This window comes from Oryza sativa, chromosome 3, assembly GCF_034140825.1.
Source record: "Oryza sativa Japonica Group chromosome 3, ASM3414082v1".
Taxonomy (NCBI): domain Eukaryota; kingdom Viridiplantae; phylum Streptophyta; class Magnoliopsida; order Poales; family Poaceae; genus Oryza; species Oryza sativa.
The window spans coordinates 865,079-890,556 of NC_089037.1; the positions used below are offsets into that span (position 1 = coordinate 865,079).

Genomic DNA, 25,478 nt, shown 5'->3' on the forward strand with positions numbered 1-25,478 from the left:
GAACGGAGAGAGTAACTGCTATGAACGACTGTAATCCAAGTAAAATCTCAAGTAAAAACCACAGATAAATGAACAGGAAACACTGATGGCAACTCATCTAAACTTTCAAGATCTGAAACGATATGATATTTATGAAAACTTTGTATATGTAAATTTATTTGTTTTTTCAGTTTTGTGATAGTTGATTCAATCACCTGTACCCTCGAATAATTATCACAAATCCGTTCATCAGTCAGCACAAAATAATTTACACCCATCAAACATATATGCAGCAGCACGTCCATAGATTTCCGGAAACAGGGGGGCAACAGACAGAACTAAACACAATGCATATGTATTGTTACAAAACTCTCAGCATTTTAAGTTTGTTCATTCGAACGATACAATTAAGAGCCCAGGCACACAAATCAGCCAATACAACATATTACGAGGCCAAAACTGCAACGGTACGATGCACCATCTAATACCTTTCTGCTAACCTAGCAGAAACAGCCCTTAGCTTAGAATAGACTTTGCCTGCAGGAGAACCTAAGATAAGACTACAGAGTGAATCCCGAGCAACCTTGATGTTAACAAAGGATCCAAGTATATGGATCTTCGTATCAGCGATAACTATGCGAGTCCTCGTAGAATTCTCGATGGCATATTTGGTCTTGCCTCCTTTTCCTGACAAGCGGCCAATAGCACGTGACAGATGCTCTCCTCGGAGTGTCTTCACGTCCTTGATCTCAAAGGAATCCACATACAGGTCATCGAGACGGAGCAGCGCAACAGCATCGGCGATGTCAAAACCAAGCATAAAAGCATGTACGAAGTCTGCACACTTCTGAAGGTTGCTCACGTCAGGTGTGTCTTGTCTTGTTTTCAGCTCCACCCTTCTTGCCTGAGATAATGGAAACATATTATATGGTCTGTTTGATGGTAGGCAGCTTAAGCATTCAAAAATACAACTGTAGGATTATGGCATTTTTTCACAAGCACTGATAATACTTCTTGCCAAATGGTTTAAGGTCAGTGAGCAAACAGTTACTACTCACTAGACAAGGACAAACTAATGGAGTGACTTACAAATGACGGCTGAGTGTTTGCAGACACAAAGCTATGATGAATTTGTGATTAGTAGTGTCTCAGGTAAAAGTTGCAAGTTGTGAGCTTTCACCACATCAAATATCTATGTTTTTCGTACTGAATTGAAAAGGTTAGACAGCTCAACTGTCGTGCTGATCATGGGCAAGAAATTAGCACAGAGGATTTTAAAAACAGTGTCTTCTTACGGTATAATTCAATGGACATTATACTCCATTTACTCATAGCACCATATTGAATTCTACTCCCATTTGGAGTAGAATTCTAGCACAACGCATGTACTAATTATGTACAGCTTGCAACAATGTTACAAGGATAACAGAATCACTTATCCTAAGGGCCTGTTTGGCACAGCTCCAGCTCCAGCTCCACCCCTCCTGGAGCTGGAGCTCAGCCAAACAGTTTCAGCTCTACCAAAACTGGAAGTGGAGCTGGGTGGAGCTCTCTCACAAAATGAAAGAGTTGTGGAGCTGCAGCTCCACAACTCCACTCCAGACTCAACTCCTGGAGTTAAATTTAGGAGTTGGAGCTGTACCAAACAGGCCCTAAGTAAAATGCCAAAATATAGTTTTGACACTGCAGCATCATGCCGAAAAGCAACACGGACATGTCTCACCATTCAGGATTTGCAACCACATACTACTCAAAAGACTGAGATATATCCATAAGGCGATTAGCTACACAAAGGATTTAGATATATCCATGAGGCAATTTGCGACTATCAACGGAATCAGAAGTGTACATCCAGGAGAGAAATTGGAGGCTACCTTAAGGTTCATGCGGATGTCGATCTTCATGTGCTCGTAGACGGGGGTGTAGATATCCATCCACGCCTTCTTGAGCGGCGCGAAGCGGTGCTGCGGCACCGGCACCTTCCTGAACTGTGGCCTCCCGCCGCTCATCTCGCTCGGCATCAGCGCCTCGAACCGCGGCTTCTCCACGCCGCCAGCCGCGTCCACCGCCATCGCGCCGGAGGACGAGGAGGATTCTCCCTGCCCGGCAGCGCTCGCCGGCCTGCCAGCCTCCATCCTGCTGCCCGTTGGCTGTGGCGGTGGCGGCAATGGAAGCCGGCGGCGGAGGGTGTCGGCTCTCGTCTTCTCCTAGGCTAGGGTTTGGGAATCGGGGAAGAGAGGAGGCTGGAGAAGGCCAACCTGGTTTATAAACCGAAACTATTGGGCCGAAAAAATGATAGCATGGGCCGTCCGAATTCTGTACTACTCCGTAATGGGCTACTTCAAGTAAACTCCAGTTGTCTAATGGGCCGCCTTAAACATGGAGATTTTTTTAGAACTGGGAGATTTTTCTGTTGCATATATCTCCCTGATCAAGATTAACAAGTTTATTTATGAGTGCCATATAGAGCTAAAAAGATTAATAAGCTATAAGTAATACAGTTCTGAAAGCACGAAATACTGCATAGTATAGAGTTGTAGTTCAGTCATCAAGGTTTAAGATCGAATCATTTTCTTACTGTTGGTGCTTTAATGCAAAGACAATGAATTCATGGAATTTTCACACCCACAACAATTGTTCAGTGACAAATCCGAGTCAAGATCCTCGATGTCTGTGTTGACGTTTACTCCGTCCGTCTTAAAATAAACCAACCTAAGATAAGTTGAGATATTACTTAGTACAATAAATCTGAACAAAACGGAGAGAGTAGGTTCCAGTCAGGTGAAACAAATCTTGCCAGCTGCTGCCCCATGCTTTACTCATGGACTTGAGTGCGGCGTCCATGCTGCCTTCCTGTCTCGTTGTCCCCTATCCGATTATCTCCAACTCAAAGCTGTTACAAGTAAGAATACAGAACATGTGTATAGCAGTAGCAAGCAGGGTGTCATGTCCGATCATCTGTGTCACTGTGTGAGCAGGCGTTGCTGAATATTGTGAAACAGTTTTTATCATCAGGCATAAATTTTGATTGCTGGTAAGGACTATGTGTTTTGTTTCTAAATGATAAGGAATAGGTGCCACGCCTTGGTGATGAAAGAATGCATTCAAACATACTGGGATCACGCTTCAACGCACCTTATAAACAATTGCAGATGGATGATGGATCAACTGCCCACAAAACTAGCTGCGAGAGCAGATTTAAGAATTTATCTGCATAAGAATTGTATTATGATATTAGATGATTTGATGGCACTGCATAGTTAGCTGAAGAGTGTAAGATATAATTCGATTTGTAAACTAACTTATTGTACAAAGTTGAATGATTGTTCATCTGTTCCAAGGAATTGATTATTGCTAGAACATACAAAGAGCTAGAATTGAAGTGCCATTGTTTCAGTTCAGTTTCCAAGCCGTTGACAAATACCAAAATAAAAATTAGAAAAGAAGTATGAGCTGTTTACCTTTGCCAATAGCATTCAGCTAGGAGTGAGTACTCAAAGAAGCACTCGACTAGGAGTATGTGATTGCCCTTGCCCGGCCAACCTTTGTGTTGATGGTAATTCATTCACACTAGGAGTATGTGATTGCCCTTGCCCGGCCAACCTTTGTGTTGATGGTAATTCATTCACTCATCATAGTCAAGCTCTGTTATGTTTCCCTGGCATTCCCCTTGGTCCATCATTATTTTGAACCACCCCAAGAAAAATGGAAAAAGGGCATTATTTTTTATCAACCTCTGAAACTGATTCCTGATTCAGAAACAAGGTAACCAGTGAATACCATCAATCAGCTTGGATAATTAATGCATACATTGGTTAATATGAAATACAAGCTTGCTGTAACAGTGGAAGACACTTACCAGCAGCTTGCCATCAACCATGCCCACTTCCATCTTTAACAAATTAGCAGCTTCATCCATCCCATGTACATTGTATGCCTGGATCATGGTGGTGTAAGTTACTTTATCGGGCTTACATTTCTTTTCCTTCATAAGCTGCAGCATTTCCTCCATAATTTTGATATCCCCAGACTTGGCATATGCATCGATCACACAATTAAAAAATGGAGTATCTAAAACCACATCAGTATTCTCTGTTTGTCGAATGATCCCAGGAACCTTGTCGAGAAACCCAGCTTTGCTGTACCCATTGACCAGTGAGCAGTAAGTGATGGGGTTGGGTTTAACACCCTGAATTTTCATCAATCGGAAATAGTACTCCATCTTCTCGATGTTTCCCGCCCGTCCAAAACTTTCTATTATTATGTTGAAGGTAACAACAGTTGGTGAGAAGAAGTGTTTCTTCATATATTTCAGCACCGACATCATTTTGTCATGCATCTTAGCATTACCATATGATTTGATCATGATATTAAATGTTTGCGTATCTGGCTCAACACCCATCAACTGAAACTCACTGTACCACCTCTCCATTTCATGTATCCTGTTACCATGATTCCCATAAGCCCAAATGATAGAATTCATCGTGTATATGTCCGGCACACTGTCCCCATCTTCAAGCATACTAGTCAGTGCATTCTCCATCTCCTCCAACATGCCGGCTTTCCCGTACCCATCAATTATCGCATTATGGATAACAGCATTGCATTGTAGCCCCAAGTAGGACATCTCATCAAGAATCGCAGGTATCCGATCAAAGCGGCGCAATTTGCTACAGCAATTGATGAGAACAGAGAATGTGTACTCATCTGGCTTGCAATCCGCGACACCTTTCATCTGTTCGACGGTGGCCAACGCCTGGTCCAGCAGCCCACTGTAGCCGTACGCGCCGACGAGGGCCGTGTAGACATCCACCGTCGGCTTGAGACGCTCCGAGAGCATCACCTTGAAGAGGGCAGTGGCCGCGCCGGGCTGCTGGCACTTGCCGAGCATCATCAGCAACCTGGCGTAGGTCTGCGACCTCGGCTTGTACCATTGCTGCTTACGCAACAGCTCGAAGATCTAAACCCCAATCAAGCGAGCACAGCACAATGAGCATCAGAATCAAGCTGATTCCTCAAGGGGATTGGGGGTTACCTCGAGAGCGGGCTCCCAGCGGCATGAGGCGACGGCGGAGTCGAGGGCCTCGAGCACGGCGCGGGGCCAGAGGCGGGTGGAATGCTGCCGCGACGCCGCCGCCGCCTTGCGGGAGACGCCGGAGACGGCGGCCTCGGTGCGGAGGATGCGGGAGAGCGCCTCCGGCTGCTCGGCCTCGGGGGCAGACGACGGCGGCTTGTGCCTCCGGCCGCCGCGGGCCATCACGACGTGGGTCGCACGGCTGCTGGCGCGGGGAGGTGGTGACGAGGTGGCCGGTGGGCACCCCGCCGGCGCCGGCGACGGCGAGTGCATGGCGCCGGCAGCCGGAGTGAGGCCGAGACGGCGATAAGGTCCCGAGCGATCAGATGACAAGTCCGAGTGAGGCTGCACGAATCTTAACCATCCAACAGTTGGGCCGTCAAGGGAGAGGGAGCTCCGTGTGGCCCACACTATTGGGCCGGAACGGGAATGCGAGCTTCGTGCGACCCATTATAGTTGGGCCGGAACGGCCCATACTACAGTCGGCTTGCTGAAATTGCTGGGTCCAAATTAAGCCACTGTTTTGCCTATTTTTGCAGGAGATATGAGAAGAGAGTTGAGGAAGAAGATGAGACGAGAGAAAGTCATTGAGATGTTGGGTTCCACGTGCTGATGTGGTGGACCTGTCACGTTAGCAAAAAACCGTTTTTAAAACCATAGAAGCAGTTGATTTGCCTCGGTTTTCAAACATAGGGAAGATGTTAAACCTGGTTTTGTGGTTGAGGTGGTTTTGCGGTCGAGGAAGATGATTCAATAAATGGAGGCAAAATAAACTTACTCTATTCAGCAAACAAACTGCTCCCTGCTAAAGTACAGAGGGAGCAGAGCAGATCAGGACGAGCAGACATATATGTCGCCTTGAGATCGACTAGCTCTAGCATCTTCTTCTTCTCAATCTTCTCCTTATCTTTCGGAGCAGCAGCTAAGCTAAGCTTTGGCAGTATCGTCGTTGATCCACGTAGCTAATTACCAACCGTTAACTGATCCAGACAACAAAAAGGACGGCTGCATGCATCCACGTCCTTGGTTCAGTCACCAGTGAGATCCAATTATAAGTTATCATTCAGAGAGTCCAGACAATCGACTACCTTTCTCTGTTAAGCTTGCTGTTACCAATTCCATGCGATGAACAATCGAAAAGTACAGTGTCTTTTTTTTCGCGAACGCGAAAAGTACAGTGTCGAGTGTTGCATTCATAAATTATTATACTTTCTTCAGGTACAGATACTAACACGTAAGGCCAGACTATTCCTCACCGATCGATATCTCCTAGTCACAACTCAAAAGGTACAAATGTCATCATCCCTCGTATGTACAGCACAATCTAGGTGTTCAATCTTTGAAAGTGAGATTACCAAAGTGACAGGAGTATACATTCGTATTCGAACCCCAAAAAATGAATGATATATAGCTAGATCGACACTTCGACAGAGACTGTGCATCCATGGATGGCCCTCACTCAGGCCACCGGCAGCTAGCTACCTCGTCGATCGACTACTTATTAAGCTATAATTTCTCTCAGTTTGAGCTTCACGCTGCTAGATTCCAAATCCAATGGCATATAGAGAAGCATCTCACTGCAAGCATGGAGGCAACCACTGAGTAGTTGCAGCTAGCAGCAGGGAGGAAGAAGAATATACAACTAGCCCATGCACGTTCTCTCTCGGTTCATCGATCGCTAGCAACTCTCTCTGATTGATTTGCTGGATATATATGTTACTAGTATCCTGTGGACAGTATCAGCATGTACATGTGCAAGAACTTTGGCCACACATAGTCTGATTAAAAGAATCCATGAGCACTGCAGCTTGCATTGACACCTGAAAAAGGTTAGAGCTGATTGATAAGCATGCACACATAGTTCCTTAGCTACTGTTTAGCAGCTTGGCTGGGCTGGCTCATTCTCCTGATGAATGATGATGGTGTTTTTTTTTCCTCTCTTTAGAAAGATGCATGGCTAGTTGGGACTAAAGAGTTGTGTGCTAACACCTGTCCTACAACAAAGATCCATCGTACGTGTGATATATCTAACTAAAAGTAGCCCTGCTTTCGTTTGATCGAAATTAATCATGCATCCAACTTGCTCTATAATTCAGTACAACTAGCTGGTAGAAAGTCCCTGAACTGAACACCATCAGTGCAATTGCACACAAGGACATCTCTACGCCTAGGGTAGCTAGCTGCTAATTAACTTAATTTGACAGCACTCGAGTGATAACAACCATTAATGCCAGCTTGAAGACAGTGTAACACATGAACCCTTTTTTGCGTGGTTGGTTTGGTTGGCGCAAGTGGAGATCGTACTGAAGATCATGCATAATCTCTCCACAGGTCAATGCTGCTGCAGCATGCATGAACTGATGAAGAAACATGTCCCTGATTAATCCCTGCGACTTGAGCTGAAAACCCGGGGCAAATTGCAGCTGATGCTCTGACAGAGTTGGTACAGTGAACCGTGTAGCGACCTAAACAGTTGGGGAGTACAGTGAACTTAGTGAACTGAAGCTGCTTGATTGGTCACCACAAGCTTTGCATGACACACAAGTAAAAAAAAGTAATTAAATTAAACAAGTGGTAGAATTTTGTTAAGCTGCAGGGCCAGCAACACGACGACACGTCGATCACCGGATTAACCCTCGACCTTGCAACACCTCACATGCATGCACGCGAGGTCCGTACTAGGCGCTACGGCGATTTAAAGAAAGAAATTGACGCGCAATACAAGTTAATTAATTAAATACAGGTCATTTAGCCTCTTAATTATCCACGTCGATCGATCCATCACGCAGAAATATCAAGCAAGCAAGCAAATGAGATAAATGATTCCATCTTAAATTAACTACAGCTAGAGCTAAGCTAGCTCCTAATTTTGTTTGTTGAGCTCATGTGATCAGCCTCCCTGCTCACATGTGCGCATGATCACGTCCTAGCTTAGCATTGGCATTAGCTACTAATTAAACAGCATCTGTTTTTCTTTAGGAGGAACCGAAAGGTACACTTGTTGAGCAGGAACCAGAGCAAATGACAATGGTGTACTTGTGTTCCCACCAAGCACGGCTTTGTTTTTTTTTAACTTTGATTAAAAATCCCTTTGCTTAGTTTTATTTCCACCGAGGAAGGTGCCATGTTCCATCACATTAGGCTTTTGTTTAACAAGTCCTTGTACCTTGATTAGAGCGCAAAGACACTAGTACTAGTGACTAATTAAGAATTAGTTTTTCCCCTAGCCTTGTATGATTGCCAGCTGATCCTTCTTGGGGAATTTTGTAGACAAAGTACCATAAAACCGCCTCATTAGAAACGTGCCTGTCGGTGTTAATCAGGACCGCTTGTTTTTACCTCATCAGCTTAGCTATCTGGATATAAAAGTCATCACAGTAAATAATTAATTGTTTGTTTGCTGTTGTAACGAAGTGGACGGCAATAAAACGCCATAATAAAGAATACGTTCATCGATTACTACTGCATTAATTTAATCATTAAAACATGATGGCACATGGAAGTATATGTGGAGTTGTAGCATGCAATGTAGCAGTAGTACGGATTAATTGGATGGTTGGTGGTAGTGCTAACTGCTAAGCTACTGATGATGATCGCTCAGTGCATTCCTGCAACTGCTTGACAATTATTTTTTAGGGGGTTAATTAGTTGCAGCTAGAATTAAACAAGTGTTTTATTACCGTTAACTGTTGAACAGTATTCAGTAGAAAAATCAACTGAGGAATGCTCTATAAACAATTTGCAAATCGCATAACAATCCAAAGACGGAAATGCTTCCGCAGGATTCAAGAAGTGATCAAACCAGGAAGTTTCGGAAAACCAAAGTCTTGGTTAGTTAATTAGTTTCATTGATTATGATCTAGAGAGAGGACTTCTGAATAAGGGCATATACAATGGTATTTATTAGCGGTCTCTTTTTATCGTCATGCAAGTATATTTGGTGATGTGGAAGAGAGAGGAAGAAGAAAAGAAAAAGATGGTTACTACACATGACAACGGCATAGAATCGACTATTAGCATTTATTAGAAAAATTTTTGTTGCATTGAGTCTAACAAAGGAAAAATGACTAGTAAGAAAGTATTTTGGTACACTAATGATTAGAGACTGTATTATCTTAACTATTGTAACGTGATAATCTCTAATTAACGTAGAGACCATACCAGTCTCTACCTTTGTAATTGCCTTAAAAAGGTTGTCGGAAACTGAAATTAACAATAGTACTAACCTGCAGCAAGATGGTTTTAGACTTTTAGTTGCTGGATAGATTAAAACAACAACCAACGGACGGTCAACGAACAGAATAGCCACAACGTCAAATCGAGTCCGGAATTCTAGAGATCTCTAATTGACGATATGGCCATCTCGTCGCTGGTAGCTGCTACTAGTACAGTAATATGTTCCAAGTGCGTCACGAAAGTGATTGCAATTTCTGTCCGGTTACGAACGAGTCGGGCGCGCGGTTTCACACCCCCAACAACTCGTGGATCTTTTTTGGAGCTCAATCGCGTGTGCTGCGGCTTTAATTTGACTGGCTTTTGATCGATCTATCGCGTCGTTCGTCTTGGCGTGTATACAACAAATTCATGCAAGAACAGAAAATTCACTGTGTTGGTGGTGTTGTTGGAGTTGCATGCCAACGTGAACAGCAGATGAAAACAATGTATAAAGAGGTGATCAAGATGCTAAAGCGAAAGATGTCACGTACGCTAGCTTTGCTAGCTAGGCGAATCTGTAGATCCTATATCTCTAAATGTAGGATCAACAGTGATGGTATATTTGACCCTTAACTCGTCTGCTTGTTCCAGCTAGCTAGCTACTCCAGTTTAAATTTAAATTTATCCAGCATGTTCGTCCGAAAAGGAAATTAAATGAGAAAGATATTGAGAAGGAGAAGAGCTAGACGACGACGAAGGATCATACCAGATCTGTGTGTATGTGGGTAAGGTAGGTGCAAAGTGCCACTCTCTCAAAGTGCGTAGCTAGCGATTTTTTTTTTTTTTTGAACAATAGCTAGCGATTATTAGTGTACGTGTGCGCATGCATCACGCGCAATTGGCACTAGAACGTAGAAGCACTTCGCTCGATGTACGTACGCACGTACATATATACGTGTATATATATTTGCTACGACTTGACTGATCAGCTGGATGCAACTTTGTGAACAGATATACTCCAACGGCTCAGATCGTACGTATAACTGGCTTAATTATTAGTCGTCGGTCGTCCAAGCAAAGTCTTGTTGTCAACGAAAACGAAAGAATTTGACCAGGAGATCGATCGGTCGAAGAAGAACAAAATCAAAGAGACAAACGTTGTCACGTAACGGAGATGTGACAACCGAAGCTTGTGCTGCACGGTGAGGCAGGGTGCAGTCACTGCAGTGGATCACCTTGTTGGGTCTTGGGAGGATTTGGCCTCGGATTGAATCGAGTACACGTAGCCCCCGCGCGCGACTGGATCATCGTCATCTGGGTGGATTGGATACGGGATAAACCCAACCAACAAACGACCGATCGGTGGCTGGCCTAACGCAGCTGCCCACCTCGCCTTCGCCCCGCGCGGACGCAGCAGCCGCCACGGTGGCTCCACGTACGCGTCCATCTTCACGCGCGACCGAGTGCGAGTGCGAGCGAGCGAGCGAGCGGCTGACCAAACCACCCGCGCGCGCTGACTCCACCACGAGCTAAGCTGAGTCCGCGCCGACCAAACGCGTCGTCGCTTGCTGCCTCTCGTTTCCGAGCACGGATAGCTCGCTGTATGTGCGTGTTGGAACGGGAATTCCGACGTGTTACTATTGTGGCGACTACTTCTCCTTAATTTTTCGCCATACGTCCGTATCTAATCGATTATTATTAGTCCTAAGTTGATAGGATACGTACGTGCCCAATTAAGGCCGGGTACGTACGTTTCAGGCTTAACTCACGATTAACGTACGTGCAGTTAAATTAGTTCGATGGATCAAGCTCAACTGCGACTTTGCTTCTGTGGTACAAAATACAGTACCGCAGGGCAAGAAAGGCACCTAAACTAACCTTTCGTGATATAAACTTTTGGTTTTACTCTACTGCTTTTGGCCTTTTGTTTTCATTAGCGACAGTATATAATTTTTTTTTCACAGGTCGACCAACGGAAAGGAGCTAATTGCAGCCATGAGCAAAGCAACAATAACAGGTAAGGAAAAAAAAAGTACTGCCACTCTGCCCCATCTCAATCTCACCTGTTACCGCTTGAGGAACAAGGTAGCTGAGGTCAGGACGCCTACGTGTATATATTTTTTTTAACAATCTGTTTACTTGTTTGATTACTGCTCTACTTAAACCATGTTAATTAATTATCAAGAGGATCCTCAAACAGTCATGCCTACTTTGCTCATTTACCATCTACTGGTCAGAAATTCAGTACTGCCAACCAGTGCTAATTAATAATTGGTGGTGACATACTAAACCCTTAATGATTAAACAAAAGCAACTGATTAGTACTCCTTACCAACTGACATGAGTAAGAGCAGGCCCGTTGATCAGGAAGGAAATGTAGAGAACAGCACCGAGAGATGCGCTCGTGTCTACCAAAGATTCCGGAGCAGCGTAGCAAACAATTTATAACTAGGTAGTGACAGCAAAACATCTCCAAGTAATCAGCAAGTTTATTTTGCTTCTTGAACCTGCAACGACCATTTAATATCATTACAGTGGCATGAAGATTAATTAGGAGGATGTTGTATATATGTAGTATATGTTTCAATGTTTTGTATAATCACGGTATCTTGCTAGCAACTCAGCATGGATTTCTGCTTGCTTGGCACTTTAGATAAAATCGACTTATAAAATGAGTAAAATAATTAATCTAATAAATATGCGGCACACTCTTTATTGCTGGGCAATGTGTGGGAGTGTACTGTGCAGCATCAGGTATCGCACCACAGAGCATCCAAATGATATGGCTTGTTGCAATGGAGGTTAGGCATGTGCAACCTATATTTGAAAAATGGAGATATGCCACACTGCTTTGCTATTGCTAATGCCACCTTCCATTGACTTGGACCGGTTGCGACCTGGCCGGAACGAGTGAGAGCTGAGGTAGACATCTCCAATCAAATACTAACATTTTTCTCCCTTGAGAATCCAAGGGATCCTTGTGTTTACATAGGTATAAAAAAATACTAAATCATCCTAAAAAAAAGCTGTAGGTCAAACTTAACCGTACAATTTCATCTTCTACATTTTCTTTTCACAATGTCGAGCGCTCTGCGGCGTTCGCGAAAAAAAGGCTGTCCTACTCATTTTTATGTTAAAGTTGTGCAATATCCATACTCACATGTCAATATGAGTAAATAATTGCAATTTTATGTAGACTTAAATTTTAAATACGTAGTCTTAGTAAGCATACAAATAAATTCACGACAAGCACAAGCCAACAGTAAAAAGATAAAAATAAAATCCAAAAGTAACATATTATATCGAGGAACTAGACAAACATGACCCTGAGCAACCTATAATACAAAATCATCAATTTTCAGGAAGACAGACAGAGGCAAACAAACGTGTGGAAAAACATAATCCCGGTCTACATGGAAGATTAACAAAATCCTCAATCTTTTGGAAGAAAAAACGGGGGACTTCCGAGAAGAAAAGAACTCTAGCATCTCCGTGGAGAAATAAAATTGATAATGACGATCTAAAAAGAAAAACACATGATGATAGGCAGCAGAGAAGCAGAAGCCGTCATGCCTTACGGTTTTTCTTTTTTTTTTTCCCGGAATTGCTCTAAAACTTCTGTAAGTTCTTTTCTCAAAACTTTTAGATTTGTAATTGTCGAATCGTCTCTAGATTTATATATATAAAGAAAAAAATTGCTAGAAGAAATTATCACATATATCACATGTAAAATCTCGGTGCTAACCAACCAAACCATAATCAAAATATAAGTTTTATATAAGTTGTTACATATTGATAATGGCAATTAAAAAAACACTTATGATGATAGGCAGCAGAGAAGCAGAAGCCGTCATGCCTCACAGTTTTTCTTCTCTTTTTCCTTCTTCTCCCATCGTTTTTTTTTTTGGTTTTACGTCGTCCGATCCGTCCATTGCTCCATTGCTGACGACGAGCGAACCTCCATCCAAACGCTGTTCGCAACCGATCCCAGAGATCAAGGTCCCCATACATCCACCACCACCACCACCACCATCCTCTTCCTCTTCCCTCTCTTGCCTCCTCCTTTTATTACTCTACTCATTTAGCTTTTGGTTGGTTGGTTCCCTTCTTGAGACCCCAAAACCCAACTAGGAAGGACAAGGACACATCCCTCTCCCTCTTCCACCAAGAGAGATAGAGCCAAGAACCGGACGAGGTAGAAGAGATTGAGCCGCCACGGCAGTGGGAGCGCGCGCGCGAGTTCCCCGAGATCCGCGAGATCTCCGTCGCCGGCTCATGCCACTGGTCGGTTCTTGGGGCGGCGGCGGCGGCGGCGGGGGGTGGTGAGTCTGTGGCCGTTTCTTGCGGCGTGGTGAGGTGAGGGGAGGGAGAAAGAGAGGCTGCACATGTCCGTCATGGCGCGGCCCCGCTTCGAGGAGGATGACGAGGATGAGTTCTTTGACTCGAGGGAGGTCATGTCGCCGGCGTCCGTCTCTTCTCCGGCGAGCTCCGGGCGCTACGACGGGCCCATGCTCGAGGTGTGGGCCACCGACCCGTGCAGCGTCCATGAGCGCCGTCAGAGGTTCATCAAGTCCTTGGGCCTCTCGGATTCGAGCCCCTCCGCCGGCGGCGGCGGCGACCGGCCCGACGAGGAGCCGTGCTCGAGGTCCAGTGCCGCAGAAGAGATCCTCCCGTGCAGCCCCACCGTCGAGCTGGTCTCAGCCGTCCCCAGTTTTGCGTGCAGAGGCGAGGAGCCGGGAGCGTCAGGCGGCGGCGGCGGCGCGGAGGTGTTGGATTGTGTATTCAAGAACTTGGACGATGGTACAGTGTTTGTCGTCGACGAGATGGGAAAAGATGGGAGTTTCAGGAGCCTCAGGGACAGGCGATCCAACCGGACAGTTACTGCAGCGGAATTCGAACGGACCTACGGCTCGTCCCCATTCATCTGTGAGCTGATGCGGCGGGTGGATGATTCGGATGAGTCCTCTGCTGTGGAGAAGGCTCTGGTCAGGGGAAGGAGAAGGAGGAGGAGATTTGGATGGCTGCGCAGGCTCGGCATCCGTGGCTGCGTCGTCGATGTGGAGGAGGACGATGAGACGAATTCAACATCCTCGAGTTCTTGTCGGAGTTGCTCTGGGAAGGTTGATAGGGTCAAGGTGAGGCATTACAAGAAGAGGTCAAAGGAATTGTCCGCGGTGTACAGGGGCCAAGACATCAAGGCGCACGAAGGCGCAATTGTGACCATGAAGTTTAGCTCTGATGGACAGTATCTGGCCACTGGAGGTGAGGATGGGGTTGTGCGTGTGTGGCGGGTGGTGGAGGGGGAGAGGCCCAATGAACTTGACTTTGCCGAAGATGATCCTTCATGCGTGTTCTTCACAGTCAATGAAAACTCCGAATTGGCCCCTGTCAACTCCAGTGAAGGGAGTAAGAGCAAGCACTACAAGAACTCAAAGGTGTCGACAGATCCAGCCTGTGTTGTGATCCCTCATAGGACCTTTGCATTATCCCAGGAGCCTGTGCATGAATTCTATGGACATGATGATGCGATCTTGGATCTTTCATGGTCAAAAAATAGGGTTAGTTGTCATTGAACAAGGTTTTTCCATGTATCTGCAGTATCTTTTAATTGTCACATGGTCATCTAACTTCACTCGCCTTCTTTTTGCAGGACTTACTTTCTTCATCCATGGATAAAACTGTACGATTGTGGCAGGTTGGGTGCAATAGTTGCCTGAAGGTTTTCTCCCATACTAACTACGGTAAACCCTTTCCCCCGCTAAGTACAAGATTTAGCACATACCTCTTCCCAGCGTCTGATGCCGACATTCTGATTTTTGTCTATTATGCAGTAACATGTGTGCAGTTTCATCCTACCAGTGACAATTATTTTATCAGTGGTTGTATCGACGGATTGGTTCGCATTTGGGATGTTCGTAGATGCCAAGTCGTGGACTGGGCTGATACCAAAGAGATAATCACTGCAGTTTGTTACCGCCCTGATGGAAAGGTTTGTTCAACTGTTCTTTAAGTGTTTTTACCCAAGCGGCCATTTTCTGATTTTACTTAAATAGTTAAACATGTTTATTCTGCTGGCTTTATTCAGGCCGCAGTGGTTGGGACCATAACAGGGAATTGTCGCCACTACGATGCATCAGGTAATCATGCAATCATGAGCACACTCTATGTATGGCGCTTGTTATTGGCAGGCTAATGATTTTGGAAATAGTAGCTTCAATGAATCAACATCCTTGTTTGTTAATAGGTCAATATCGTTTGCTTTCATGACGACATCCTAGATGTATATGCAAATTGCTAATGATAGAAATGTCTTGTTTTGTCCCTGGTATGAGAATAGAGACAGCAGAATTGTTGTTATCCTCTAATTGCTTCTTTTGATCCTGTCTAAACTGTATGTGTGTATAGATTGCAGTTTACTACATGATGGAAAGATAGGTCATTTTATGAGATGCTAGTGTTGCATTTATTTCCACCAAGTAGTACTGTCCACGAGACTTTTCTCCAGCTGGTTTTTATGCTACGATTTTCTTAAAAAAAATTGATCTCTGCCAAACTATCTTTTTGACCAATCACTGGTTGGACTCATTTTGTCCTGATGAATCAACAAAACTATGTCATCAATGGAGATGATATAGGAACCTTTTTTTTTTTTTGCGGGGAGATGATATAGGAACTTAGGAAACGGTACTATTGCATTTTGGTGATGAACAGGCAACATGTGCTAATATGCTATTTTCATAGCAAGGTCATGCATGTTGATGGTAGACAACAATTCTATTTTTCATTGGATAAGAACAGATAAGATTGAAATAGAAAAACATATATTTTCTTGGTTTATGTTTTGAAGCTAAGGTGCATATTCCTGTATTGGCTGCAGAAGTCAAGTGTACTACCCTTGTTTGGGTATGATGAAAGTATTGTTGGGGAAATTTAGGTCTATGATTCATGAGGTCCTTAATGGTTATAACCATTTCCTGCTTATAGATCTTGCAAAACACATAGCACTGGAAACTTGTTGCCTCATGCTTCAGTCAAGATTCAAATTAATGTTCCATACATCGGGAAACAGCAAGCCAGTAAATACGATATTCAAAAGTCTGTTGTAATAGTAGTTGATTTGTAACAGTAGCTTAAATCCGCTTTGTTTAATTCAGACCAGGAACTTTAACTTCTTTGACTTGTGTTCTTTTAAAACATTTTCAAGTATGCTCAACGAAAATATGCTACTAGTATGTTTCTGATTCATTTGTTTTTTTCTAACTTTAATACTTTTTGCAGAAAATCACCTGGAGCTGGAATCTCAAGTCGCTCTCAATGGAAGAAAGAAATCTCCACTTAAAAGAATAATCGGTTTCCAGGTACCTTTTCTTATATTGCATGTTCTAATCTATTTTTTTGTCACATTTAATTCTTACAAAAGCAATTTTTCCTACATGCATTACCAGTACTGCCCATCTGATCCAAAGAAATTGATGGTAACATCTGGCGACTCGCAAGTCCGTATTCTTGATGGGCTTCACGTAATTTCCAACTACAAAGGTACTGACACCCTCTTCTAAGATCACTTTCAAAAGTATTTGTGACCCTTAGTTTACATGTCTATTTTCCATTCTCAGGACTGCGAAGTTCAAGTCAAGTTGCTGCATCATTCACACCAGATGGAGATCACATTATATCTGCTAGTGATGATTCCAGTATCTACATGTGGAACTATGCAAACCAAATAGCTCCCGTCACAAACCATGTGAAGACTGTATGGTCAAATGAGCACTTTTCCTGCCATGATGTGGCCATTGCGATACCATGGAATGCCTCTCAGACAAGGAATTCTATTTCACTGGCTTGCAGTATCACTTCTTCACAGCAAGAAGTCTTGGATGAGTTCCACAATGAACATGATAGCTCATCATGTTCTCATACTGAGGATTCCCCTGATGGTGATAGTCTGTACCAATTACCATCTGGAAATTTCACTCTTAGCAGTGCCTTCTTTGCGGAATCTGCTCCAAGGGGATCAGCGACATGGCCAGAGGAGCAGTTGCCATCAAATTCGACAACACAGTCTACCTTGAGGAAATCTCAGTACAAGTTCCTGAAGGCTTCTTGCCAGAATGCTGCTACGCACGCCTGGGGCCAGGTAATAGTGGCTGCAGGCTGGGATGGCTACATCAGATCCTTCCAGAACTATGGCTTACCTGTGCAAGTGTGACATGGTACTAGACATGCATCATTTACCATTGATAGTCCAAGGCAAAAGCTTGGGTATGCCTTGAGAAGTCTGGCTGGCCCTGACGCCCGTCCTGATTCATTATTTCAGCACAAAGCGTCACATGGCTGGTGCGTGAGCTGAATTGCTTGTGGACCAGAAGTTGTATGTAGTCTGAGTGGTCCTTCAAGATCTTGACAGCGTCAACACATCGTAGCAGGCCCGCGGAAGATGAATCGCCTCGCAGAATTATGCAAAGGCATGTGGGGATTTAGGCAGCAACACGTTGGTGTTCTTTCTTTCTTTCTCTTCTTTGTTTTGGCTCCTGTTAGGGCCATCCGTAAATATATATAGGAGACATACATATTTTTGCCGAGTTGAAACTTCCCTCGCCCGAACCGGATAGTCGATGGACAATGGGCAAGTGGAGAGCTAGAAATCACTGTTGGATAGGGGGGAAAAATTCAGAGTGGTGGGGGTGCACATACTACTGGATTCGTTTCATTTGTTCACATTTCATGATTCATAGCCTGGCTGAGTCTATGATGGACATTGATACTGGAGTTGTATGTGTTGGGATGGATCATGGATGGAACCCTGTGGTTGTGGTTGGACATGGTCAGGTGGGTGTGGCCTGTGGGGGACCTTTGTGCAGGCAGAGGGCAGGCCTTTCTGGATAGGGATGGTGCAGTTGGTTCTGATGGGTTTCCTAACTCCAGGGGCCAGGCCTTTGGGTATGGGACTATACTATCACTCATTGCTGCTGTTAATGCCTTTGTTTAAAAGCTGGGTCCATGTCCATGCTCAGATCTTGGCCTTTTATCTCCTGCTTGCACTGTCACGTCCCTTTTCTTCCAGATCCCTCCCCAAGTCCTTCCTATTGAGGTGATATTCCCAGGAAGGTGAAATTGCCATTACAGGTTTACACTTATTCTTTGCAGTTTACTGGTCTTGTTTGTTTCAAGAACCATTGCCCAGCAGTCACAGAAATAATCTTAGTACTACCGTCCATACGAATCTTTTCAAGGTTTTTTTTAGTACTCTTATCTCTTTTCATCAAAGATCTCTGCAGTAAAACGATGGCATCAAAAGTACAGCCATGGATGGGACAAGCTCAGCGATGGCTGGTTCTGCCGTTACAAGTACTCTCCCCCCGTTCCTGTCTGGCCATCTTGTACTAGTAGCAATGGGCATAGCAGCGGAGTACAACTACACTCCTCCAGTATCGTTGTTCAAAAAATGCAGGTGCCAGGACGACTGAGATCCTGACAGGGCTGCCCAGTGGATGATGGTGCCCATGCCATGCCATGCTCTGCAGCAGCAAGGTGATGAAATGGAATCATCAGCCTGGATGCTGCCTTGCCTCATTTTATGCAACAGTGGATGTTATTTTTTCGGTGCCAGTCCAGTCTGGTCAAGGAGTAAAGATCATCAAGCCAAGCCCCCCTGAGGACAATGGCTCTCTGGTCCATCACCTCACCTGCTGTAATTTCAGAAATGCACTGCTCATTCCGTCCAAAAAAACAACTTAGAAGTGGATATGACATCTTCCTTTTATTTAGATTTATTGCACTACAATGGATATGTCGACTTTTTTTTAGGGACAGAGAGAGTACACGCTCACCCGTAGCACAGTTACACCCCTCCTCCCTACAGATGGCCGAGGAGTAGTAGGGAGGAGGCAGTGTTTTAGGCAGGCTAGCAGTCACCGCAGAATGCGACGCCGGTGCTCTCATCTCATCTCTCCCTCTGCACTGCAGAGAGTACCTGTCTCTCTTAGGTTGACTTTTTTTTAAGGAACAGAGGGAGTACACACTCACTCGTAGCACGGTCATACCCCTCCTCCCTACAGATGGCCAAGGAGTAGTAGGGAGGACAGGGTTCGACTTACCGCCGGTAACCGCGCGGTTACCGTGGGGGTACGGTAATATAAATACTACGGTAACCTCCTTAAATTCAAATAAATTTAAAAAATAATTTGAATTTTTGATAAATTTTGCACGGTTTTATACGGTTTTTCACGGTTACCGCGGTTACCGTGTGGTAACCGTGCTTGCCGCCGGGGCGCGGTAACCCCGGCCCCAGCGGTTTGGAAAACCTTGGGAGAAGGCAGCGTTTCAGGCAGTCCAGCGGTCACCGCAGAATACGACGCCGGTGCTCTCATCTCATGTCTCCCTCTGCATATGGCTGCATATGCCAAGATGGACACTTGTTGCTCTCCAGGCCTGGCCACCGCTGCCTTCAGGCTGCAGCCGTGGTGTATGTCATTCGTCCGATGGGCCGCCGCGCGATTGACATGCAAACTGCGAGTCTTTTGGCCTCGTGAACTTGTCATTTTGATCACCCGTACTCGTATCATCATATACTGTGCTGGTACTACATTGTTGCTACTGCTGGCTGCTGCGAGTTGCATTTCGCTAGTGCTAGCTGCTGTACAAATTGTGGCGGCAACAAACCGCGCAGCCTGTACGGCAACAGGCGGTCGTGCTCGTGCATGCATCGCCTTCCTCTCTGGTCTCATCTGCTCAACGCTGAAGCTTGATCTACTGTTCTATTACATTTGCAGTGCTGTTTGGCTGCATTCGAATAGGATCCGATTATCAAGGCAAGCTTCTTTGATTGTCTCCTCTGCTGCATGACAAGCTAGTGACAAATCGTCCGTTATATATACTCCCCTCCATTTCAAAATGTTTGACACCGTTGATTTTTTTAAGTATGTATTTGACCATTCGTTTTATTCAAAAAATTTAAGTAATTATTTATTCTTTTCATATCATTTGATTCTTTGTTAAATATACTTTTATATACACATATAGTTTTACATATTTCACAAATTTTTTTAAATAAGATGAACGGTCAAACATGTGCTAAAAATTCAACGGTGTCAAACATTTTGAAACGGAGGCAGTATATTCAGTCAGTGGTTTCATGAGTGCGCTAAATAGGGCTCGGTTACTATCGTGCGTCGTCTTCTTGCAAACAATTTACAGCAATAGATATCTGTATCAGGGTAACAAGGGGACATTGTGAATCAATATTATCACCATTCCCCTTTCTGCAGGAATCCAACAGAAGGCAACGCGTTGCCTTCTGTCGGATATAATCAAAGCTTTAAAGGTGTCATGCATTGTTTAGTTCGTGAAAAAAAAAATTTAGGTGTTATATTGGACATTTGACCGGATGTCGGAAGGGGTTTTCGGACACGAATGAAAAAACTAATTTCATAACTTGCCTGGAAATCGCAAGACGAATCTTTTAAGCCTAATTAATCCGTCATTAGCACATGTGGATTACTGTAGCACTTATAGCTAATCATGGACTAATTAGGCTCAAAAAGATGCGTCTCACAATTTCCCCCTTAACTGTCCAAAGATTCGATGTGTCATTTTTTGGAAAAAAAAAAGGAACCGAGCCTATGTATACCATCAGTTATATACGATGATACGGTTATGAGATGATTTAGGTCCTGTTTGGGGGAGCTTGAGATTCTAAGAAGCTGCTGCTGAGAAGCTACCTGGTGAGAATCTGAAAAAGCTGAGAAACCTAGCTTCTGGCTTCTAGTTCATTTTACAGATTCTACAACTACATATTTTCAGAATCTGAGTAAATAGCTGGACTGTTTGGGGGAGTTTCTGCCAACTGAAGATTCTAGGAGAAGCTGCAGCTGTTAGAAACTCCCCCAAACAGACCCTTAACGAGTGGGTAAACGCTATACATAGCCCGTAGCCCCACTGTTTCAGTCACTGACGTGTAAGCCCATGTTAAAATTCATCTCCTAGCCCGTTTCGTCCCACTGACCAAGTGGGACCCACAGGAGATCGTTTCGGCAAATCTGGTCCGTTGATCTGCACACGCCTCCCACCAACATCGGCAAAGCAGAGCATCCCCGCGTGGCGCTAGCGAGACCGCGTGCGCGGAGGCCGGAGGGGGAGAGGACGAGAGGCGGCGGGCGGCGGAGTAGATGGCCGGCGGTGGCGCCGCCGCGTCGGCGCTCTCGACCCCATGGAGGTCGCTGCTGCAGCGAGCGTTGGACGGCAATGCCCACTTGAAGCACTCCACCTTCTTCCAACTCGTACGCTCCCTCCCGATCCGCTTGTTCCCCAATCTATCGTTTTGAGGAAATCGAGTGAAACGATCTTGGTTTCAGGCCACGGTGGGTGGCGGCGGCAGGCCGGCGAATCGCACCGTCGTATTCAGGTGTCCGCGGGCGTTGCTCCCCTCAAATTTTGTTTTATTTTGCACTGGTTTTGACCCGGGAAATTTTTGGTCATGTTAGGGGGTTCCAGGAGCAATCTGATAAGATTCAGATTAATACGGATGCACGAAGCAATAAGGTGTGCTGCTAATTCATGTGCTTGTGAAATTCGTATCTACAATGTATTGCTGCAGGAGTGTTCCCGCTCACTGATGATCTCCTTGGATGTCTCGATGTGAGTTGTGCTTTGAACAGATTGGTGAGATCAGGAATTGCTCCTTTGGTGAGGTATGATATAGAGATTTGGGACGGATGGAGTAGGGTTCACGAATCACGAAAGAACAATTGCATTATTACAACTGCGAAATGACTACAGATGAATTTCTAACTTTGTTTGCCTTGCAGATATGTTGGTACTTTACTGACACTTGGGAACAATTCCGTATCAGCGGATTCATAGATGTGATTGATGGTTCAAACCCCGAACCTGTCAAGCTACAGGTTAGAACCAGTATAGCATACTGCCTTAGTGCTCTGATCTAGTAGTGGTCTGTATAGTGGAAATGCCAAATGTCCTAGAGACAGAAGCATAACTGTAGTGCACACGTTTGGTTGTGCAACATATAGTATTTTGTTCTTTTGCGCTGTATGGCTGAATAAATGAATGATTTGTGATATTTATTCGATGGTACAAACAAATGAATTAACTGTTATAAAGTTGGAAAAGTGATTTAAATCGGTATTCTAAGAAATTCACATATAGAGAGTTTTTGAGAAAAATGCACCGTTTAGGAGTTTAGGAAGCGTGCCCGTTAATCCATTCATCCATTAAGCAGAAGAGAACAGTCCTTGAGGTTTATTCATCTCAGAAGTGTTACTGTGTTTTCTCTTTCTACTTTCATTGATTCATTTAAAATCGGTTGCCATTTCTATACACAGCTGAGAGAGAGAGCTTGGTTTGGAAGCTCAGTAAAATCGAGATTGCAGTACTTGGGACCATGCCCAGGTCTTCCTATTCCGGATGATGATCTCATTAAGGATGCTCATCTTGATCCATCAGCTGGTCCAGTAGATGCCTTTTGCCTTCTGGTTCTTGATCCAGAAAAGGTAGGTAGCTATTTTCGACTTTTTGCTGGATCTAGAAAGATGTTGATGTTTGCTCATGCTTTCTTAGTGCTATTTGTCAGCAATCCTTTGATCCTGCAATTGTTATACTGTACTTAGGTCGATTATTTGAACTTGAAAAGCAATCAAAGGTTAATGTTCACAAGAAACCAGAAGGGAGATGGGACCAACAGTTGGATGGCCGAAAAAATTAGCCCATGACTGTTTGCGGATTCTATTGCAGCTCCAAATTTGTTTGTGGATTTATCATGGTAAGAAAGTTGTCTTGATTTGAGTATGTTTTCTAGCATTTAGAATGTTTAGGTTGGAGCAATTTGGGATATACATCGCCAGAATTTCTACCATCTATAAGTTTAGTTGACTTGAACTTATAAGCTGAATGGATATTGTTATTGAAGGAATGTTATTTTCTGAGAATGCTAATCCATCTAGCCACTTCTTAGCTGGGTACGAGCTTGCAGAACTGCAGCTACCTGTGGCATCCGAGAGAACCAATTTCCATGTTCAAGTTTTCATCTTTTATAAAACGAGGGAACCGTTCCTCAAGTTCCCTTATAAACACCTGAACCTTTTCAGGTAGGAACCAACACATAGATTGTCCAGATAAACTAGTTTATCTTTTTTGTTTCCCTCGAAAAAAGAAAACGAGTTACCCTTTTATCTTTGAACTGTGGTGTTATGATTTCTTCCGAATGCGTGTTGTATGGTGCATGTTTAATTTAGTGACAGTAGAATTTGAATTCCTTTGGTGTGAACATGGATGATGCAGGTCTACTAGTACCTCTCTTTTCCGAGCAAACTTTAGGGGAACTGTGATGTGCACTAGGGTTCCCGATCTTCCAAAAGGTTCTGATAAACAACGATTTGGGCGGAGTCACGACACAAATCGATCCGGCTTCTTGAACGCGCACGCTCTTGAGCCCCGCAATCGCAGCACCACGTCTATCCGAGTTAGTGATGTCCGCATCAAACTGCATATGTTATTCGTTAACAGAGGGAGGAAAAAGAGTCAATACAGTACAAATAAATCAGAGATTAATGGACAGTGCAAATAAATACTACTACTATAACTCTTGCCTGTACATAGTCATTTTTTCTTGTTTCTCTTGATATTTTATGTATTCCAGTTTCCTTACAGGAATGTTAATGCCATACCATGGATGTTGTCCTGGCCTTCTAGGCTTGTTTGTTGTGTCAATGTCAAGTAAGGTCATTGTGGTTTTAGGCATGGCAAACTCTTCTCCCTGCTATGGGCATATGGCCCGGCCCTTTAACCTCTGTGCTTCTCAGCCTTCCTTGTGCTTAGACAAGACACTATCAGATGCATATTGCCCTTGTTGTGGCAGTTATGGGGTTGAACAAAAGCTCCAGCTATAAGCCATAAATCAGCATACGCGTGAGGCGTTGAAGTGTGTTGTTCACCGTTATACATTGATGAGCAGAGCTGGAGGTGCCGGTCTGCTGGAGATCAACTCTGGCCAGGCCATGAATGCAGCGTTCAAAAGTTAGTTGCTGTTATCTCCATGTATAAGAAAAACACATCACATGATCTATTTGCTGCGGAAAGCAATATATTGACCGATACGTCTTCAAGTCGTGGTTCCAGTGAGCACTGGCTAGTGGTGTGCACTGCGCAGCTGATGGTTATGAACAGTTCTGCTCCTGCTACAAGGGAAAAGTTGTCAATCGCATTATCTCATTGCAGACATGAAAGCAGAAGGAAACTGTTCTCTGTTCTGTGCATGCTCTGATTGAGCCGAGCACTCAGCTGCAGGTTTCTCTGCTGGTCTTGATAATGCTACATATCGTCTTTTCTTGTTCTTGGCAGTGAATTATTGTTTCATCCAAACAGAGACTGGACTGCAACATCTTCTTCCAATCATCTTAGAGCAGCATGTGACATTTCGCTCCTTTCTGGGTCTCCGTTGCAGTTGCGCTGATGGCAGAGCAGGGGTCAAATGTGGCTGTTTAATTGGGTCTCCAGCTTTTCTTTTTCATTCAAAGTCATCAAGGTAGCAGCAGTCAGTCCAGCATTAGCATTTCGGCTGTGCCGAATTGAGGTCTCATCCTGACGCTTTGCAGCGCACACAAGGAACGCTTTTATCTTACTTTCGCTGATAAAAAAGGGTGTCTGGTTGAGGTCAACCGCAAGACCGGCCCTCCTCCTCAAGTTGCTAATGGCAGGTCCATTTCAAAGGCTGAGAAGGCCTTACCCTGTGGCTTGGATTCATCTTTTGGCAATCATTTTTATTGGCCACCTTCCTCCTACTGGGCCTTGCTGCTGGTCTAAAGGCCTGGAAGATGTGGGCCATGTACAGCTACCCATCCTCACTTAGCACTACACAAGTAAGGTTACATGTCACAATCTTCTCTCTTTTTGCCGAATGCATCATTAAAGTGGTATGTATTGACGAGCTTGTTACTAGTGATGCTTACTTTTCGTAGAACCTATGAACATCACTCATCATTTTTTAAGTAATACTCTCATATTGTTTTCATATCCCCAAAAAGAGAAGCAGACCCTCTTTGAGAGAAAAGACCCTATTAAATTGCACCTAAAATAGGCATGCCTTCTTCTGTCCCTCCGGTCAACCTTCCTTGCCCCTTAAGAGCAGGTACAATAATGGGCGTTAGAAGATCCACGTAGGATTTTCTGTTGAACTGGAGGAGAGAGGGGAGGGGAGAGGGCGCAAGCGGGCGACTAATTAGTCGCCCGGCTGTATGCATGGGCCGAGGACGTGGGC

General features: G+C 44.4%; 4 protein-coding genes and 1 long non-coding RNA gene across 8 annotated transcripts; 3 read left to right on the forward strand and 2 right to left on the reverse strand.

Annotated features, from left to right (window-relative positions):
• Nucleotides 1–314: 314 nt before the first annotated feature.
• Nucleotides 315–2,218, reverse strand: LOC4331393 (uncharacterized). The gene is made up of 2 exons (XM_015777016.3): nt 1,854–2,218; nt 315–883 (listed from the first exon to the last, which is right to left on the reverse strand). Exons 1-2 carry the CDS (start codon nt 2,112–2,114, stop codon nt 461–463), a joined length of 684 nt encoding a protein of 227 aa, XP_015632502.1. The 5' UTR covers nt 2,115–2,218; the 3' UTR covers nt 315–460.
• Nucleotides 2,219–2,519: 301 nt separating this feature from the next.
• LOC4331394 (pentatricopeptide repeat-containing protein At3g53170) lies at nt 2,520–5,381 on the reverse strand. Of its 3 annotated transcripts, none has more exons than XM_015777014.3 (5): nt 5,015–5,381; nt 3,839–4,939; nt 3,441–3,728; nt 3,115–3,189; nt 2,520–2,872 (listed from the first exon to the last, which is right to left on the reverse strand). In XM_015777014.3, the coding sequence occupies exons 1-3, from the start codon at nt 5,324–5,326 to the stop codon at nt 3,699–3,701; spliced, it is 1,443 nt and encodes a 480-aa protein (XP_015632500.1). In that variant the 5' UTR covers nt 5,327–5,381; the 3' UTR covers nt 2,520–2,872; nt 3,115–3,189; nt 3,441–3,698. The 3 variants fall into 3 exon arrangements, with proteins under 3 accessions (XP_015632500.1, XP_015632499.1, XP_015632496.1); XM_015777013.3 differs by having other exon boundaries at nt 2,520–2,963; XM_015777010.3 differs by having other exon boundaries at nt 2,520–3,189.
• A 7,921-nt stretch (nt 5,382–13,302) lies between these two features.
• LOC4331395 (uncharacterized) lies at nt 13,303–17,977 on the forward strand. Its single transcript, XM_015776584.2, has 7 exons — nt 13,303–14,766; nt 14,859–14,949; nt 15,040–15,197; nt 15,294–15,345; nt 16,487–16,566; nt 16,654–16,747; nt 16,825–17,977. Exons 1-7 carry the CDS (start codon nt 13,594–13,596, stop codon nt 17,415–17,417), a joined length of 2,241 nt encoding a protein of 746 aa, XP_015632070.1. The 5' UTR covers nt 13,303–13,593; the 3' UTR covers nt 17,418–17,977.
• A 222-nt stretch (nt 17,978–18,199) lies between these two features.
• Nucleotides 18,200–18,975, forward strand: LOC136355708 (uncharacterized). Its single transcript, XR_010739986.1, has 2 exons — nt 18,200–18,334; nt 18,487–18,975. It is a non-coding gene; the product is annotated as an uncharacterized lncRNA (long non-coding RNA).
• Nucleotides 18,976–21,286: 2,311 nt separating this feature from the next.
• LOC9271623 (pyridoxine/pyridoxamine 5'-phosphate oxidase 2) lies at nt 21,287–23,969 on the forward strand. Of its 2 annotated transcripts, XR_001544184.3 has the most exons (8): nt 21,287–21,486; nt 21,562–21,611; nt 21,691–21,748; nt 21,865–21,897; nt 22,015–22,110; nt 22,549–22,716; nt 22,834–22,985; nt 23,504–23,969. XR_001544184.3 is itself a non-coding variant. In XM_015773140.3 (7 exons), exons 1-7 carry the CDS (start codon nt 21,376–21,378, stop codon nt 22,933–22,935), a joined length of 618 nt encoding a protein of 205 aa, XP_015628626.1. In that variant the 5' UTR covers nt 21,287–21,375; the 3' UTR covers nt 22,936–23,161. The 2 variants fall into 2 exon arrangements, 1 of the variants encoding a protein (XP_015628626.1); XM_015773140.3 differs by lacking the exon at nt 23,504–23,969 and having other exon boundaries at nt 22,834–23,161.
• The last annotated feature ends 1,509 nt before the right edge of the window (nt 23,970–25,478 follow it).